General features: G+C 38.5%; 1 protein-coding gene across 5 annotated transcripts in view; it reads right to left on the bottom strand.

Annotated features, from left to right (window-relative positions):
- DCAF5 (DDB1 and CUL4 associated factor 5) overlaps positions 1-19,763 on the bottom strand; it is a 71,914-nt gene that overhangs the window by 19,871 nt on the left and 32,280 nt on the right. For all 5 annotated transcript variants that reach the window (XM_027716905.2, XM_027716904.2, XM_039389011.1 and 2 more), the window contains exon 6: positions 13,429-13,642. In XM_027716905.2, coding sequence (XP_027572706.2) covers positions 13,429-13,642 — 214 coding nt within the window. The remainder of the gene's footprint in view (positions 1-13,428; positions 13,643-19,763) is intronic.

Below are 19,763 nucleotides of genomic sequence, written 5' to 3' on the forward strand. Positions count from 1 at the left end.
AGATTCCAGTTCCAGTTATACTGGTGTAGACAGTGTAAATCTTTAGCTCTCACCTGACTTCAGGCTGCTGCTTAATCAATACAGTCAAGAAGCTGGATTTTTCATTTTATTATTGTCATTACGTTAGAGGGAAGGGAGAAAAAGAAAGACATGGAGCAGATTTGTCCCTTTTCTAACCTTTGATATGAAACAAGTTCTGTTTTGCTTGGCAAAAATATAACTGGTTTCTGCCTTTCATTCACCAGGGATACATAAAATCATCAGGCAAACTAACATCAAGAAGTGAGAAGATAAGTCCTGGAATAGCACAGGACTGAGAAGCAAAAAATATATGCTAACACTGAGAAAATGGCTATAAATTTGCCATATTCTGTTTGCAATACTAATTACATTAGTGCAGTGTTTGGATGTTTTCAGTCACAAAAATGCAGTAACCAACCACTAAACCCCTTCTCTGGTTTCCTACTATCATAATCCAACCATTCTTTTTTCTCTCATTTTTAAGGATGCAGGATGTGAGTAAGCTCTTATGAATGCAATTCTGCTCATTTGCTGACAGGTAAGAGGCACTGATCAAACAAAAGGTCCTTTAAAAGCTTGTGCACACTAGTTCAGCATCACTCATGAATCCATACTTTCCAAGCCAGAAAGTTATTTCTACAAGTTCAAGCACTTAGGCAGTTTACCTTGCCAAACTGACCTGACGGTGCCAGGAATTTGTGCTTCCCCTTTCATTTGACTGCTCATAAATGTTAGCCCACAGCAGCCTGAGTCACTGTGCCAAAACTCCACATATTAGGGCTCACACAGGAAAGCTCCCAACAACGAGACAGAAAACATCTCTAATACGTTTTGTTAGAGAAGAAATGCTATGTGGAAAAAAAAGTCTCATTTATACAGAGACATTGCCAATTGTTACTACTTATTACCAAATTGTGTTGTTGAAGCAGCAACCAGTTTGCCAAAGACATATGATGAAAAACAGAGACTTCTAACTAAAACATCTAGAAAGCTCAGTAGCTTGGATTTATGACCATGGCACCTTTTTTTCCCCCTCCCCCAAACCAAACAAGTTCAAACAACTCCTCAGTATGAGAGTAATTTAGCACTTTACTTCATAAACCAAACAAACCAACAATGACAGGGCCCCAAAGTGACAGATTTCAGATATCCTGCACCAGACACACAACACAGAAAAAACACATGTACATGCAGTGAAGGGAGTGTCTGTGAGGTTTCTTCAAATCTGCTTCCAAAATTATTTGCAGAGGAACACACTATTGTGTAGGAAATCTGGTGTATCACTGGCCACTGAACAAGAATATACTAGCTGCAAAGACTACTGATCCCAGTATATTCTGTCTTGCTTCAGAGATAGCAAAATTTAGAGTGCCTTTGCAGTGATCTGGACTAACAGCAATTTGATGCACTATCAAGAATGTAAACAGGAGGTCAAGACAAGCGATTATTCCCCTCACCTGGCACTTTTGAAGCCACAGCTGAGGTATTGTATCTGGCTTGGGTCTCTTAATACAAGAGTGACACTAACAAATCAGAGTGGACAAGAGGGCTGCTGCAGCTGAAGGCATGTGACCTGCAAGGAAAACCTAAGGGGAACTGGTCTTTTTTAGCCAGAAGAAGAGAAAGGGAAGGGACAGAGTGGACCTCAACAGTTTTTCTCTTGGAAGGAATACTGAGCAGCCAGCCTCCTCTTAGAGGCATGCAGTGGACACTCAAGAAGAAACAGTCACAAGCCACAGCAAGAGAAATTCCAGCTAAGCACAAAGGAACAAACAGCATGTTCAGGAGGAGTATAACAAACACTGCAACTTAGCCCTAGGAAGGTGGTGAATCTTTACTCATGCAAATCCAAAATTTACCTGAACAATTCCCTGAGCAACCTGACCTAACTTTCAAGATGCTCTCCAGCAGTCAGGTGATCTCCAGAGCTCTCTTCTGACTAATTTTTTTCAAAGATTGCTGGAGTAAAAAGAGAAATAATTGTCTTAGTGGACTGAAGCTGGGTTTTGGGTTACGGGGGAGAGGACAGAGGAAGGGAGAAGTGGGCAGTGACAGGAAAATGTCCACCTGAAACCTCTACACTCCATCAGATATCACAGCTTCACGAAAACACCAATGGGAACACAAACACAGGCCACAGAGACAGAGGCAAAAACTGCAGTTCAGCACAAAGTCTTGCATAAATTAAAGTGATCACAATCAGGGGAATTTAAAGAAAGAAATTCACAAAATGCCTAAAATAGGTCGCAAAATCATAGAATGGCTGAGGCCGGAAAGGACCTTCCGAGGTCATCTAGTCCAATCTCCCTGCTCAAGCAGGCCCATCTAGAGCTGATTTCTCAGGACCGTGTCCAGATGGCTCTAGTATCTCCAATGGTAGAGATATTCAATCAAACTATCTCAAATTGAGATAGTTCATACCTACTTAAAAGGACCATGAAGTCCTTCACTTCATTATCATTTCCAAGCCTAATGACATTTGCAACAATCAAACACACTTGGCTAAAGTATTCTGGAGCGAATTAAGAGAAAAATAAGTAGGAATGAATAAAACATCTGCAATGCAATTATATTCAGTCCTAGAACAAGCTCAGCTTGGGACCTGAGCTCTTCTGGAAAAGTACTTATGGCTTTAATCTTGACACTGAGACACCAATCAGTTTGTGTGAAAAGCATCAATTGATAAAGTAATCTACATGAGTTTGATGTTGTAAGCAATGGCCTGCAAGTAGCAAACTTTTTATATATACTTAAATTTTATTTTGATGTTAGTTCTGACAATAAGTACTAGAAATTGATCATATTCCACAAAATGTTCAACTATTTTGTATCCCTGTGATTCCACTGCCACCATGGTAGCAGCCAGCATTGTTTTCTGCTCTCTTTCCCTGTTAGGATACCTCTAGGGTACATGTTTTCCTGCTGTTCTCACAATATAGAATTGAACCCCCAAATGCATTCCTTTTCTGGTGGTCCTTTTCTGTAAGACTAAGGGATGCAGGTCTCAGAAGTAGAAAGCGACTTTTCGGACCAAGACCAAGAGACTGCCAGAAGACCAACCTGGCATGACTGCAGCTACTGCAAGAACAATTTGCCACAAGAAGCTTTGAGAGCAGACACCCAAGCTGCTAAATTCAAAAACATGCCTCTTCCATGACATTTGAAAAAGAAACTCAATTCCAATTAGTACTCTCTGCACAAGACAATGGGAACATAAGGCCTCTGGAGAGTACAGCTGGCTTGATGTCACTAGGACATTTACATGACCATTTGTGAAAATTTTTCTTTGATGCATTTATTATTAATATAACAATAAGTCAATAGTTCTCTTCACTATTTCGAAGTTGGAGAATAAGGATTAAGAAAACGAAAAAGCCAGTCCCTAGTGCTAGAAAAGTCAAAAGAAATAATTACTATGAAGTGCACCAAACCATAGTTAATAAGGCTGAAATCCTGAGAGAATGGAAGGATTTGTAAAGGAAGGAAAAGAAAGAAAAGAAAAAGAAAGGGTTGGGGTGGGATAGATGAAAGAATGTCATACTGCATAGACTCCACCTTAATCACGAACAATGATTTTTGCTCCTGAAGGGATGTTGAAAACATAAGTCATAGCAGAGTACCTTCAATTCCCTCACTTTCAGAACAAAAGCCCAGATAATTAAATCACAGAGGCAAGCCAGGGGGAGACAAAAACATGTGCATTCACAGATACACCTAAATGGCTGAGACAGCAAGCACTCTCCTCCTTCCACCCTCCCTCCTAAAGACAAGCTCCAAGCAGAACATAACGTCAAGAACCACTGCAGTGCTGAATTAAGAATCAGACCAGACACTGTGCGAGGAGCTCAAATGTCTGGAGGGGACAACCAACATTAAACCCACATGTTTCATTGTCAGCATTTTTGCTGCTGTATCTGACCAGGACTTTTGAAATCAACATTTACAATATTCATATGTACATGAGATTAGACAGAAAAAACACTTGCTGTTAATATTGGAGTTTTTTTAGAAGGGCAGAATCAGCCTCTATGTCTAGCTGTTAGCAACAATGACAGGAAAAGGTTTCCAGATGACTATGAGCTGCTGATTCAGAAGTTTGCCTTAGAAGGAAGAAAACTCTCAGGCCTGGTTAGAATCTGCTGCTGGGAGAAAACACAAATTAAGTCTGAGTTTCAAGTACGCATGAAATGCTTAAAATGAACTACCATCAGGAATCTGAGAGAGTTATATTGGACTAGCTCTCCCCACTCATTCCACTGTAACTCTTCTCATTTTTTCTCTCCCCAAGGAAATTACAGCAGTTGATATACATAAATGGAGATTTAATCTGCTGCTATAGTCTTGTAATAGTAGCATTAGCATTGCATTTTGCAGAGTACCACCACTCTGGAGAATTTCCTTTTTGTTCTCAGCACTGCCAGTTTGAAAGCTTTCAACATCCCATAAGCTACATCTCCTCAGGAGCTACTGAATGGATTATTTCAATAAAATTGTATCTAAATCAAACCTTATTTTACTTTGGAACATCCACATTCCCTGCTTCCATAAAATGTCCTATTATTTACGACATATATCAGAGAGATTTTCGAGCTTTTGGCCCTAGATAAGGGACTAACAGATATGGATCATTTTTCTAAAAGTATCAGCAAGTCTCTTGAATGGCCCTACTAATGTAGGGGAGAATAAGAAGAATGTAGGAGACTTTGTCTTAAATGCACAAACTAAAAAGCACCATCACCATATAATTTTAAATGGATGCACAAGACCATGGGTAATGGCACAGAAATTATCACCATTTAAAAAGTGATTGTTGCTAAGTTACTAACAGTAAAATGCTTGTTAGAGAGACTCAAATCCCATGCTGCTTTTTACAGCTTTGAAAGAGACTCAATTCCCACTCACTTGAGCATGTCTGTCCTTTACTGAGAGGGGCCAATGAAACATGGGGCAGAACAGATCAGAACAGGCAAATTTTTTCTCAGGCTTTTAGTGAGCCATCCCTTATCTTCTTCAAGTAGAAAGCTACATGCTGGGGAAGAAGCACAGAAGTATCCAAATTTGAAACGGTTATGCTGCTATGCACATATCCTTTAAGAGGCAGGATGTACAGGCCCTCCATATATTACCTGTAACATAATATAACTCAGAGGTGGGGTGTAGGCTTTTGGTTCTTTTCCTATGACAACAGATAAAGAATCTGGTTTAGTGGCAGTCTGCTAAGCTCAGGTATTAATTCCTCTAGATCACATGAGATGAGCTGCCTTGCACATCACCTCTGTGGTGGGATATACACTGATACTCATTGAGGAAACCACAGTTTGACATGAAGCACCACTGAAGTCTGAAAAATATTGTTTGTCCAAAAGAGATTGAAATTCATAGCAACCAGCACTTTGGAGAAGGAATCAATTTACATGAAGAATATAAAAACTGTGTATTTTTCCAAGGAGGAGAGGTTTCCTAAGTAAACAGGGCTTATGGTATTTTGTTCTTTGTGGCAACTCACCGTCTCCAAGAACTTTTAAGCCTAATGGCCAATTTCAAATTTGATAGAGGACCTGAGGATTTCAGAATTATGGACTGTTCAGAAATATTCTTTTGCAAAAGGGCAGCCATCACATAGAAGGGAGAGAGACACGCTGTGATTAGCCACTGAGAAAAAAGCAGTACCATAGTTACACTCCACTAACTAAACATCAGGAAACCCAGATGTGAACTCATCTTTGAACCCAGCAAAGTCTCAGTGATATCATGACAATCTGCTTCTCATGGAACTATTCCAAGAGGGATAAGCAAGCTGTAAATAAAAAAAAGCAAAAATCAAGAAAGGTCTCCTTACATATACATGTATAGTTACATGTGTTTGTATACATATATATATATCTCACAACCATGAACACAGGTCTTGCTATACAATACATACTTTTCATGAAAAGTGTTTGACAAAACACAACCAAATTTTTTTTTATAGCTGCTTCTGGACCTTTTGTGGTGCCAAGACTGCTCTACGCATCTTCCTTATAAATGAGACTTCCCTTGTTATTTTTTCCATTTTAAAAAATGGCTGATAAATTAACCGTTTGATCATAATTTAGTGTTAAGTCTGCATTTCCTGCAGGTAGAAAACCCACAGATTTGTTTTCAATTCATCTTTCTATTGCTAGAGAACCCACTAACCAGAGGGGAAATAAGGTAAGGACATAACTGTGGAGGAGGAAAAGACTATTTCCTTTTTAAAAAGCATCAAGAAACAAACAAGCAAGAAAAGAGCAAGACCATACAGCTTGTTTGAGATGGGCAGTATCAGAGGAACTCAAGAAAAAACCAGAATCCCCCACAGAACAAAGCACTCCTTTTCTTAAACAATTAAGAAATAAACAAGAATTAGTCAGGTATTTCCATCTCTTTGCCATTCCTGATCTTTCTGTCAGGCTGGTACCTTTATGTTGATCAATTCACGTTTTTAGTATGGAGTTCTCACTGAGAATAGCTTGAAAATCTGCTCTAATGACCATTGCTGACTTCCTCCATAGGTATGTTCTCACGTACAAGCCTTGTGCCAGCATAGGAGTCCCTGACAGAGCAGGGGTCTGATTCAGTAGCTGCAACAGTAAAACCCCATACAAATTGCCACGAGTCATTCAATATAGTATTCTCACTATGTATTTCAGCCAGATTCTATAGGGGTCAGATGAGTGCGAGTACAGACCAAGGAAAGTACAGGGCCTCTCCTCTCAATAGTATACTGCCTTCTTTGTACCCTCAGACTGCAACTGCAGTCAGAGTGGCTGCCTCTTCTCCTTGTAGCAGCTCTCACTGTTACCAAGAAGTTCTCTCCGAGACAGTTAACCAGGGTGTTCAGCTAGGAGGACAAAGTAAAGAGCAGTCACCCGTTCAGGCTACTAACCTCTAATTCCTATCTTTCAAATCAAAAAGCTAAAATAGGAAGAGAAATAACTGAGAAAGGTCTCTTTGAAATGTGTTTTCGAACACTCACGGCTAAGAAAATAATTCACCAACAAGAAAGGATATCTACACAAGCTTTTATCTTCTGCTTTATAATAACTTCTGGGATGTAAATGATGTCTTTTTTTTCAATTTAAATTTTTTTCTTTAAATTTAATAAATTTAAAGAGGGCTCACAAAATTGTGATATTAAGAAATATATTTGCTTTGAAAACATGTCTTTTTTCATACTATCCAAGAGAGCAGTTTGCAACCTCCACTGTTTGAAATGGTTTTTCAGGAAAGCCGGAACTGGCACAAAGAAGAGTTTAAAAGTTTTCCATCTCAGTCTGAAAATCAAACAGGTATATCCAAAGGCTTTTTTACAACAGACGTTTTGCTCCTCAGTAAGAAGCATGCCTGTAAAAGCTGTGACACAGTAGACTGGAGAAGTACAAATTGCTTCTAGTACATAAAATTCAAAGCCAAAAATTTGTATTCCCACTCCCTAAATCCCTAATCTTATAAGCAGCCAACTCTGTGTGGGGCAGTTTTAAAAGCTTACAGAACCATCATTGGGAACAATCCATCAACATTTTTACAGCTGCCTTTTTGCCATGCAGAAAGGCCACCACAGTAATTTTATTAATGAAAAAAAGCAACCTAGAAATCCTTACTGAGGATTCCTATGGCAGGGAAAATATTCCTATTACATTCCAAAGAGAGTAACCCGTTTATCTGAGCATATGAAGGAGACTCTTCTGTACATGGCTGAAACTGCATATACCCCAATTGCTCTCTTCTGTCTTCTGCAGACATCTGCTACTTTACTTTTTCAAATATACATTAAATCAAATATTAGTCAAAATCCTCCAGAATTCATAGTTGCTTTTTCAGTGTCTACTAAAGGTCTACTTTTAACAGCACCCATTGTGTGTCACTTTTAGCAGTGCATTCCTGCTCACTCACCTTCCCTCCCTCTCCCCAGTTGTGTAAGAGGTGCTACTAAACTGCAGATCTCCTGTGACTAGGAGGAACACGTAGCCTGCAAAAGTCAAAGTCTCCTGAATCAGAGTTCCATTCCACCAGAATTTAGCTTCAGTATGGGTCCTTTTGGACTTGTGCATTACTGTCTACATGTCTGAAAACCTCTGTCAAGGTCTACAGGGCTGCAGAAGAGAATGGAGACAGGAAATAGGGCTGGGAGGATGCACCAGGAATGGGAGAAGAGGCAATCAGAATAATAACGGTTAAAAAAAATTCATAGCACCTTCTGTCAAGACCTTGATTCCGGAGAGACATTTTCAGTATGACTACCCCATGTCAATTACCAAAAATAATGGGGAAGAAATTACTACATAATTTCACAGCCAAATAAATCTCATGTATGCATTGTATATGTATGTAATGTTATGTATATAGCTGAGATTTAAACTGCTGTTTAGATGAAGCAAAAAGCAAAATACAATCTCAATAGTAATTCTTGGAAGAAACCAAATTTAAGACAGAGTAAGACACTGATTTTCTTTCTATCCAAGCACAGCAGCATATTTGCACACCAAGTGCTTTTCATATTTTAAGAAATGCTGACTGCAGTAAGCTACTATTCATTAAGAAGTCTTCTGTGCACAGGAAGCCCACAATACATTCTCTAAAAGAATAATTCCCTTTCTTCTTTTTAGTTCTTAAATCTAGCCATTGATAAGCATTACCTCCCGAGATAAAAGACCTTTAATTTAGATGACACAAAGTACACCACTGAAGAAAAGTTCTATTTCTTTACAAAGGCAATATACCACGATACAAGACCACTGGCACCTATACAGCTAACCTTGTTCTTGGAAGAGTTACATTCATGTAATAATTCTGTCCTGTGAAAAACTGCCTTGTCCCTAACCAGGGCTATTTAGAACACAGATTTCAACATAATGAAGGCTGTAACTTTATAGGGAGTTGGAGGAGTCTTGCAGTACCATGAGCAGTGCATTCCTGAAACTCTCCTATACCAGTGTAATGTCAACAGAAAAGGCTGAGTGGTGATGTAATGTCTGAGGGCATGCCAGAGTCAAGCCACTTTTTGTTGGATTCACAGGGTACAAGTTATTTCTCCCCACCCCCTCTCTTTTAAAGCAGGCAATAGGCAGTTGATTTTACAACCACAAGTGTTATAGAGCCTCATATTATCTACACAGGGAAAAAAAGGAATGAGCAGACAGCATTCATCATTGTGACACAGGCAACAATTCTTGAGCAAGAAAAGCTTTTGGTCTATTTTAGTTTGGAGGGTGATTGTGTTTTGTGGGGTTTTTTTCTGGGCCTGTTTTTGCTGCTGCCCATCACTATGGTCTCTGAGCCTCCTCCACTTAAAAATGCATTTGGGTACCTGATGCCCTTCAATACTTTCTGTATCCTCAGATACAAGAAGATATTTTCTATACCAGTCTAGCAATTAAAAATCCTTAGCATTTAATCAACATTTCCCAAATTCTAATGCTGACAAGAAGAATAGAAACTCACCCAGCACCCTAGCATGACTTGAGACTCTCACATATTTAATATTTGTATTTAATCAAACCCTTGCGCACATTAGGGTAAAGTCGTGCACATTAGGGTTAAGTCAGTGGGACTAAGATGCATAAATAAACTGCTTTTAAAATTCTGGACCTGGATGCTCATACCAGAAGGAGGGATAAATTACAGTCTCACACAAATCTCTGCGGCCAACAAAGACAGTGGGAAGCTGAGAGTCATGCTTGATCCATCCAGCCTACATTACCCTTCCTCCCTTCCACAGCTGTATGACTCAAGTGAGCTCCTGGACAATGCAAATGCCATTCAATTTTGAACCTGTTTATCTACCACCATCAGAGCTCACCTTCAAAGAATAGAAAAAATCGGTTTCAAGTGAATGAGGTCATTACACTAGTGACATAGACAAAAGAGAGAGTTTGAGGGAAGCAAATGAAGGCAGTTATAAGTGGGTGCAAATAAAACACCAGTTAAACAGTGCCTCGCAGGCTTTGTTTCTCTTTGGGAGAAAAAAGAAGAGTATGGCTGTGGCATTCTTAGGAAAAGTGCTCATATATACTGTTCATTGATTTTCAAATGAGGTTCACAAGGACTAGGACAATAATGCTTTTGGAGGAAAATGATAGTTTGCAAGGCCACAAAAAGAAACAAAGCTGTTCATTCTTTAAGACCCCTGTCACTCAGTTTGTGTCCCAAAATACCTCAAAACCATATAAGCACTTCAGAAGGCGTTCTTCTAAACTTAAAAAACCAAGAAGATCATTGGCGTTACCAAGTGAATCTTTCTGTGTTTTGTACCATAAAGCATTACTGGTATATAATTTTTTGCTAAGAGATTTCAATCCACTTGCATCAGAGATGCTCCAATAAAAGGAGATGGTATACAGCTTACTGCACACCTTCCCTCTAGAGTAACAAGTTGGGAGTTCTGGATCCAAGTCCTGTTGAGCACCTGTCACAATCTGCGAGCACTAAAAAAGTGATACTGAAAAGATTAGTATAGAGTCTAACTGCCATCAACAGACAAAACAATCAAACTGTTCCTCAACTAGTAGTCTGTGCTTTATTCATGCAAAGAAATTGTATTAATTTAACACACGTACCTTTTCAAAGTAAGAGTAACACATCTGATCATTATGGGAACTTAAGTACTCGGTTTCTTAAGATAAAAGGGTGATCTCCAAGACAACTCTTATGTTGTGAGCTTGCAGTTCAAAATCTGCTCATTTCTGCCATACCAGAATCCAACAGCTCCATGGGCAACATGATGTTATTTACAAAGGCTCACCCAAAAATAAGAGTTACAGGTTTTTAAACCATGATGGTCATGATTTATGAGAAAACTTCCTTTGAGTAAACCATTTTCTATGCACAAACTTCAGAGAAATATAAACAAAGGTTGTAGTTCTATGAGGAATTGAGTCTCACAAAGCTTAAAGGCCATCTCTCCACCTCTCACCCAGCATCTGATCCCTTCCTTGTATCACATTCAAATGCTCTGAGCCCCCTGAGTGTCAATACAAGTCATTAACCCAGAAAAAGAAGTAAGTGCTGCTGCAAAGTTAGGAAGTTGTATCAGTAAAAGGTCTTACATCACCTCTACTGGATGAAAGGCCTCTCCCTCTGAACAGTTGTTTTTTTTTTTCCCAATGCAACTGCATTCTAAGCACTGCTGAGTTAAGGACATCCCTTCCTCATTAGAGTTAAAGTATAGAATAGAAATGCAAAATTATCAGATGAACTACCTGTGCAGACAACACATAATAGTGAATACATAATTTTGAACACAGGAGAGTCACATTTTTAAATTACTAGGTTCTGTGTAAAGGGTTAAAACCTAATTAGTTAAGACAACTTAAAAGAGAAAAAAATATTAACTCAGCAGTTTAATAAAGATGAAAAATCGAAGACAGGGAACATCAGAGGTACGATGTGAAAAAATTGCTGAAGAAGCCTTCCTACCACAAGTGCCACTCACAATTTGAAAACAACCTTCTTATCCTTAGATCATTTAAAATAAGCCTTCACCCACACAAAGTTTTGATCCCACAAGGAAATACAAGCAAGGAATTCTATGGAGCTTACTTTGCATGGATCTCAAATAAAAGACATTTTTTATTAAGGCATAGGACATCAATAGCAAAAGGGAGAGCAGACCAGAACCAGATTAAATTGGATACAGATTTATTTCTTCTTTTGATGAATTCTGATTTGCAGGGGTGAAGACTCATATACATTGTGCAAAAGCATACTAGTTGTATAGAAGAGCAAAACTCAAAAAATGTTGCAATTTTTTTATTCATCTTTTCTATCTTATAGTCGGTTCCAACTCTAATCTTCTTTTCTCGATACACCTGGAATTGGAACTGGGTTCTCTGTAAAAGGCAGTCCTTAAGGACTATCCATAGTGCTGACAATCTTAGTCACTGAATTTGAACATTACTGGACAGTTCTAGACACATAGAGTTGAAGCATGTGTGGCATTTTCTGACTTCATTATCTTTTTTCCTTCCTTAGAAGAGGACTATGAGCCTGTGTCTAAATGTCAAATTCCACATCTCTCTAACATTCCCTATTAAACTTCATCTTCCCTATTAGCTTCACATAGCTTTATAAGACAATATAAATGTCTTTTGCTCTGATTTCCAACTCATTAGCAGCATTATGTGCTGCTACTTATCTGAACAGAAAGTCAGTCAAGCCACCAGAATACCAAGTTTTTTAAAAATGCAGGCTCCTGAAGTATTGCATCAACCCGGTGCAGAACAGATATATTCTTCCTGTTAAAGTAATACCACACCCATAATAAAATGGCTCATAAAGCAGAGTAACACATACTAGGGCTTTTATCTACATCTTCAGTAGCAGATGAGAAGCTAAACTATACATCAGAGTGTACACAGGTCTACACTGAGTTCCAGAGAAGAATAATGAACCACAAATTGTCAGTGGTTTCCTTCTTAAACAATACAAGTGTTTTCCCATTCTTTATAGTAAACCATTAATTTTTTCTAAAGATGGTTTCGTTATCACATTTTCACACTCCTGTCGAAAACTATGCACAACTCAGAAACATTGCTCAAGTTCACAGACGTAAATGTATTTCCTACTTGCAATCTGAAAGAAGCTCAACTCTGCCTCCTGCAGCAGCAGCAATAGAATTAATGATCAAATTCTGACTGCAGGAATTTTGCTGATGACAGCGAAGAAATTGTTGGATCATAGTTCTATACTATCATGGCTTGAAAATATATTTTTTGTCCTTACACAGTGTTAGTGGTTATTAGATATACAACTGTCCAAAGACAATATTGGGCTCTAGAATCATATGAATTGCTGTTAGCCACTTTATATGTGACCTATTTCTCTGTGATTAGTAGTAGGGACAAAGTCCTACTTCAGTAAAGCAACAGACTATTCCTTCCTAAGCACCTGCCATCATCACTTACAGAACACTGAGCTACGAAGACCTATCCTACCTGATCCAGTAGTACAGTATTAAAAGAGAAACACTGTCATTTGAAATAAGAATCAATAACTCTATATATCCACAATATTTACATTCTGTGGCATTGCCTCTACTGCACTCAGTAGCAATATTGAAATGCAAGGTAAATGCTTCCTTATTATATGTAGATGAGTAGAAAACATCATATTAATTGAACCCAAAAAGCCTCTGCAAATATTTTCTTTCTGAATATTATCTTCCAAGTAAGTATTAGATTACATCAAACAAGAGCTAAAATTTATTACATACTTTGTTATTTGTTTTCCTTCTTTCACAGCCCACATGGCAAATCAGTTCTGAAGAACCCTATATGTGTCTTGTCTCTTGTTTTACCTCATGAATCAGAAAAAAGCCACCCTTACAGAGGTGTTCTCAAATACTCATGGGAACTCTGGAGACTCGGGACAACATCACTTGCTTATTACCTGATCACGATCACCTGCAAAACAGCAGCTCTTCATAGTACATGAGTTGAAGTAGCCTTGGTTGTCAAACTGGAAGACAGGCAGCCGGCAGTGGATGTCGTAGAGGACTGGGGGAAGGCGCCGACGCAGAGCCAGCAGCTGGGTCCCATTACTGTTGAACCGGACACTCATGGCACTCTGAAGAGAGAGGTTTCCACCATAACGAAGAAGTGAACTGGGAAAAAAAAACAGCTGAAATAAGTGAGATGGGCCGTACATATAAACTGAACTGCTTAAAGACAGAACTTTCTTTAAACTTACTGAGTCATTTCAAACACACAAGTCCAGTAAACTATAATCTTATTTAGTTTCTGTTTCAAAGTATCAATTCCTGAAAAAACTTAATCCAAAACTTGAATGACAAACTATCGAAATGTATGACTCTAGAGTCTTCAGAACAATAAAATTAAGGACTATGAGTAGTTTTGTTAATAACAAACACATTTCCTGAATAGGAGCAAAGTCTGACAGAGCACTTAGCCTTAAAAAGGCTGTCCTTGTACTTCTGGGATGTCTGCCTTTGAAACTGACCCTACCAGCACCCAACCCTCTTTGTTAGCCAGTGCTTGAATCCAGACAGTCCAAACTTTTTTTAACTCTGCTCTGGTACCAGATGGCAATTTCTCCTATTGTAGATGGTATGACCATTATCTCACTTCTGGTTTTATTTACATCTCTACAGGGCATGTGAGGATGTTTGAACCCTACAATCAGTTCCAGATGTCTTAAATAAGGACATCTTATGAAGGAATTATTGCAAGAAATGCTAAATTAAGTCACTTAGCTAATCTCAAAGTGGCTTCATCTAAAAATACTGCCAAGTAGGCAAGACAATTATGCTGACAGTGTTACCTAAAACTCTCACATGCCTGAATTAGCTAGTTTCCTTGTCCCCTGTAAGGCTGTACATTCAGAGCTGGAGTATTTGTATCTGCTCTTATTGACATACAGAAGACAAAAACAAAGGGCCACAGGTTTCCAGGCTCTCTCTTTAAAAAGTAACAGAAATGAAATTTGTTCCATCCAGGAACCTAAAGATAATCACAGTATACCTGAAATGCAGCTTGTATTGTACAGACTTCCTGGTTTTTTTCAAAGACTTTGTTCAATCCCTGTACTTGAAGTGATTGTGTGTATAGAAAGGAAGACAGAGATGGAAGACATTTTGTCCCTTTTTGTTAAGTGATCACTGAAACCTCCCTAAGAAATACCAGAGCTCAACATTTTGTTAATAGGTTTTGAGCAATAGCCATCAAATCTTGTTGGGAGCTGTGACTTTTATGCGCCTTCTGGACCAGAAAAAGCATGCCAGCACAGAATTTGCAAATTCTAGAGGGAAGTTTATTCATAGATTTTAATGCATAATACTTTCTGATGCAGCCCTCTGCCCAAACAACTATGAAAAATGAGTCACTCCACACTGATGGAAAGCCACATTCCATGCAGGTTGAAACATGCTTTATTACATGAGATACTGTAAAGTTAAAAAACCATTGTTCCTAAGCCAGAGCTAAACAAAACCAAAACAAAATAGAAGACTCCACACAATGAATGCACTAGAAATACACTGCTCTCACATACCTGCACTCTGTGAACACAACAGTCAAATCCAGGGTGCCAAAAAGGCACCAGAAGTCACATTTTCAAAGTCAGCTGACTAGTAAGACCTTCAAGCTGGGCACCAAAACTTCTGAACACCTGTATCAACATGAACAGTCCTGGTCTCTCATGTTCTCCTCCTCCCAGGCAAAGTTGCTGAGCTTCTCTTAATAGCATTAAAGGTGTTTAATAGAAACATGAAATAATGTGATAGTACAAATTGTAACCTTAGAGACAAGGATTTAGGATTCCCCTCATCAGCCTTAGCTTCTGTTATTCAAGACCAATAAAGTATTAATCCAGCTCAAAATACTCAGTCAGATGTTAAAAAGCAAAGTAAAACAAGAAAACCAAAACACACGACTGTTTTGCCTCCCTCACTCCTAATATGTTTGAGTAAGCCATTTTTTTTTCCTATGGAAGTTTCCACTTCCTTAAAAATCCTGACAAATAAACTAAAACAACACAACACCCCAAAAATCCCAAACCAACCAAAACCTCAACTAAAAAACCAGGCAGAAGAAATAACCCCAGATTATGTTGGTTGAGAAAAATCATTTTTTCTATAAAAATATGTGAGTTCTCCAACATGGGTAAGAAGGTCATAACATACATGCACCATTCAGACCTAATGTTAAGGTGCAGCCCCTGCTGCACCAAGCTCCTCTACTCATTACCAGTTTTCCTCCTTAATCCAAGCAATAACCCAGAATTCTCTCCTGCCTACAAATGAGTGAGCCTACCAGATGCCCTATACTTTCAAGTCTTCAGGCAAAGTTTCCATAGTTACTCTTATTACGCTCTGTCTGAAATAATTTGAGATTATATTTTATAGTAACAGTACTGTAATATTAAACTAGCTTCCATGCTGCTTACTGATGTTTCACAAAGCTCCTGTGGCAGTCAAAGTTATCAAAGCAAACACCTCTTGGAGTTGAATTCTGTCTTGTATTGCAGTAAATTTAGTGTAACAAAGCTCTAAAAGAGTATTTTACTTCAGAAAGCAAAGGAAGTAAGAGAGACTACAACTTCAGAAAAAATGATCATATACACAAATAAAAAGTCTAGAATTAAGGAGCTGCAGTGTTAATGTTCCTCAAAAGATCCATAGCTTTGACTACCTCCTACCCTTGCTCTTCCAGATGATTGAGCCACACATGCAATGGAAATACAGTTCCTGCTGTAGTTCCTTGCACATTTGGCTCAGACAAAAAAAGAAAAACAAACAAAAACTTCAAACCCCACACTAATACAAAAGGCAGTGGGCTAGTTTGGCTGATGCAGAAGGAAACACTACAATAGTAATCTGTCTTACATTTGCAATGTAAGAGTGACATGCTGATGACTTTCCCCACTTGCCTCAATTCTCATGTCTCCAAAAGTCACACTCTATAGCTCCAAGTGCAGCATTTTGCAGTGTCTTGATTGCTTCCTCTCTGCCTCGCTGAAAGGGTTTGTTAAATTAACTGCACAGTGTTTTCCTTTAACAAGCTCTGAAAAGAGGCAGCAGGTAGTCAGGTGGAGATGAGATGAACAAACGGACACCAGTCCCTGCCAAACATCCATTTCCTGATCCAAACAGAGGAAAACTATTTGCTCTCTCTCTCCTCCTAGGACAGAACATCTGAGAGATATGTTCAGGAATATGAGGTGGGATGTGTACAGAGGGAGTGAAGCTCATGGCTCCATCTTGGTGGAAAAGCTGTGCACCTACTTCTCAAACAGAGGACACATAAAGGATTTGAGAAATCTCTCTTGCTCTGCCTCCTACTGCAGGCAGTGCACATGGCAGCAGTATTGAGAACTGAGGAACCCCAAGACTTCAGTAGCTTCCATCACAAAATTTAGTTGATTATAGAACAACCATGCTGGCTTTAGGAAAAAATACTAATTGCCTGAGACATCTTCTAGAGTATTCCATCTCCATAAAAATTGAAGGAAAAGGGCAGTGAGCCATATCCAAGAAAGAAGCTGGCAGAAGTTATTTTTTACCATATTAAACCACTATTAACACTTATTAGTATTAAGGAGGAGGTCTGAATCAAGAAGCCATAGAGATCTTCAAACTAATCAGAATCAGAGCTTTTGCATTTTGGTTTTTTTATGTGTGGGGAGGGAAAAGGAAGGGGAGCGCTGTGCTTAAGCATGTGCTCAAATGACTATCACCACTTTCCCAGTTGCCCTGTGGTGCCGCTCTATACCTTTAGTCAGTGATGCTTTTGGATATTTTCACATAACAGGGCAGTGTAGATGTGTTTGGATATGTCGCTCATGTTAAAGCTGCCACTTCTGTCTGCCCCTTATTGCATGCTCCAACAAAGAAATTTCAGAGGCAACACCTTCTTGCAGTTATTAAAAAGTTTACTGATGCATCACACTCAGTCCTCTTCTCTTGAAGACACAGACCATGACAGCTAGTGAGAAATCTGAAGGCAATCCTAAAGGGACATCTCTGAACAAGATGGACGCCCTTTCTGCCAGAGGCATTATCTTTATGAATCCAGAGCCAGACTACTCGAATTTACTCTGCTTCCAAATTTGGCTCACTCAGACAGCTATGGAATGCTGATGTTGCCTGCCAACTCTGGAAGCAATACAGAGACGCGTACACATCTGAGTTTTTAAAAAAGTCATATTGTATGATTAAGAGAAATATTTAGTCCACAGATGGAACATTACAATCCAAACACACATGTTGGAGCTGGAGTGAGACCGAGGAGGGAGACAATGGACGGTTATATGCATTATGGTCATTTCCATAGCTGGTTATGCTGCACACAGGCAGCACACAAGTGTTAACTAAATACCAGCTCAGCCAAACAATGGAAGGCTTTCAATCCAAGAGTAGACCACTAATGTAAATAAATCAGTTTCTACTGGCAGCCAGTGGGATAAGGGAATAAGTAGTCTAACTGCACTCAGAATTTGCAGGAAATGTCTATACCTGAAACAAGAATTTGTCTCTCTTCCTCTCTCCTCTTTTCCAAACAAAGAAGCTGTTACATCCTTTTTTTGAAAAGTCGACTGCCTGACTGGGAACATAAGCTTAACCCAGGCTATTCAAAAGTGAGTTTGGCAGAAGACAGTGCCCTTTAAAACTGAGAGAAGATTAGTGTCTTGGTAGAAAAAAAATAAATAGATGGATTAAATAAAACAATTGAATAGTTCCTACTGATAAGCTACAAATCTGACAATGAACTTCAGTACAGATACCATCCTTGGGAAATGGGTGCCATTTAAGAGGGAAAAGGAAGGAAGAAAATAAGGAAGAAAGTGTTGGTATCATAAACAGCAGAGAGTGAAACTAACTTAATGAAAGAATGACCTTAAAAGGAAAAAATGAACTGAATGCTCATAACTGATACACACCATTGCATACTGTGTTTGTCAGCAATTTTGTAACCACAAAATCGAGGAACTTTTAACTGTGCAGAAAGAGCTGGAATGAAACTTGACAAACAGAGTTTTGGCTTGGAAAACTGCAAAAAAGTTAGGGGTTTTAATTGAAAGTTATTGTGTGTGTAAAAAGACACATAATTCATATTTAGTCTGAAGCAAACACTTAGAAAGGGTCAAATTAACCAATAACAGAGAAGTAAGCGCAATATCAATAATCATGCTGACGTTTTTAAAGTAGATTATGAGTCTCACGATAATCTCAAGATAGTTTATTTGAAAAGCAGATAAATTGTGTCAAAGTGTATGGAGTTTCTCTATAAGTATTCATAAGTGTTAACAAATCTGAAGGAAGTCCATCAGTGTCTTAAGGTTAAAAGGTACACAAGCGATAATCAAGATTTTATAATTTTTCACTAACAAGCTCATTTTTCTAAATTCTGCCATCACTACTTCTAATTATCTCACTTCCTTTACAAGAACTGTTTCCAAGAACTATATCACCCAGAATCCTTAACAGGAAGTAAGAGGTATTTGTTTGGACATTAAAGAATAACCAAATAAAATAAATGTTGTGTATTACTAGCAAAACTAAACGTCTTTGCTTTCTTTCAAAAAGAAAATGCAACTAAAATAAACTGCATCCACCAAGATTGGAAAAGTACAGAATTCAAGTTGAAGATTCTGCATGTTCAAGAATGGGACATTCCTTCTGCTGTTTACTCTTAGCGTCAGGAATATGTAAACTAATAAAAAAAAAGAATCTCCCCATCATTAATAAACTTTCATGCGTGGCAAGCTCTAAGCTGAGCAAGCTCTAAGCTGAGCAGAAGCTTCACTTTTCCCTCCAAACCAGGAGGGCAATATTTTAATTTTTTTTAATAAGTAAGGTTCTTATCTGATAACTGTCTTCAGAAACTGGAGCCTTAAAAATGTCGGACATCACTATTTATGTGAGCAGAGCAGTCAGAACATGTAATAGCAAAGGCTTGCATGGTTTGGCCCTTACGACCTAATTGAATCACTGAATGTAGCTTCACCAGTGATCTCAGGCAGTTCTCCAGGAAGCATTATGTTTTCCTTTATTCTGCCTTTATACACAGGAAAATAATTCAAGAATTTCAGTATTTTGAGGAAGATGGCAAGAGCAGAGGTGTAAAGTATACAAAGCTGTCCCTCTCATCTTTATTACTTTTATCCTTTCAGGATTTAAGGCTTACTTCTGCCATCACAGAGATTGAACAGTAGCAAATGATGACTAGAATAAATAAATGAACAAACAAAAAACCCCTGTTTGTCTG

Source organism: Pipra filicauda, unplaced genomic scaffold, assembly GCF_003945595.2.
Source record: "Pipra filicauda isolate LSUMZ 115617 unplaced genomic scaffold, ASM394559v2 scaffold6_size6359152_pilon, whole genome shotgun sequence".
NCBI lineage: Eukaryota > Metazoa > Chordata > Aves > Passeriformes > Pipridae > Pipra > Pipra filicauda.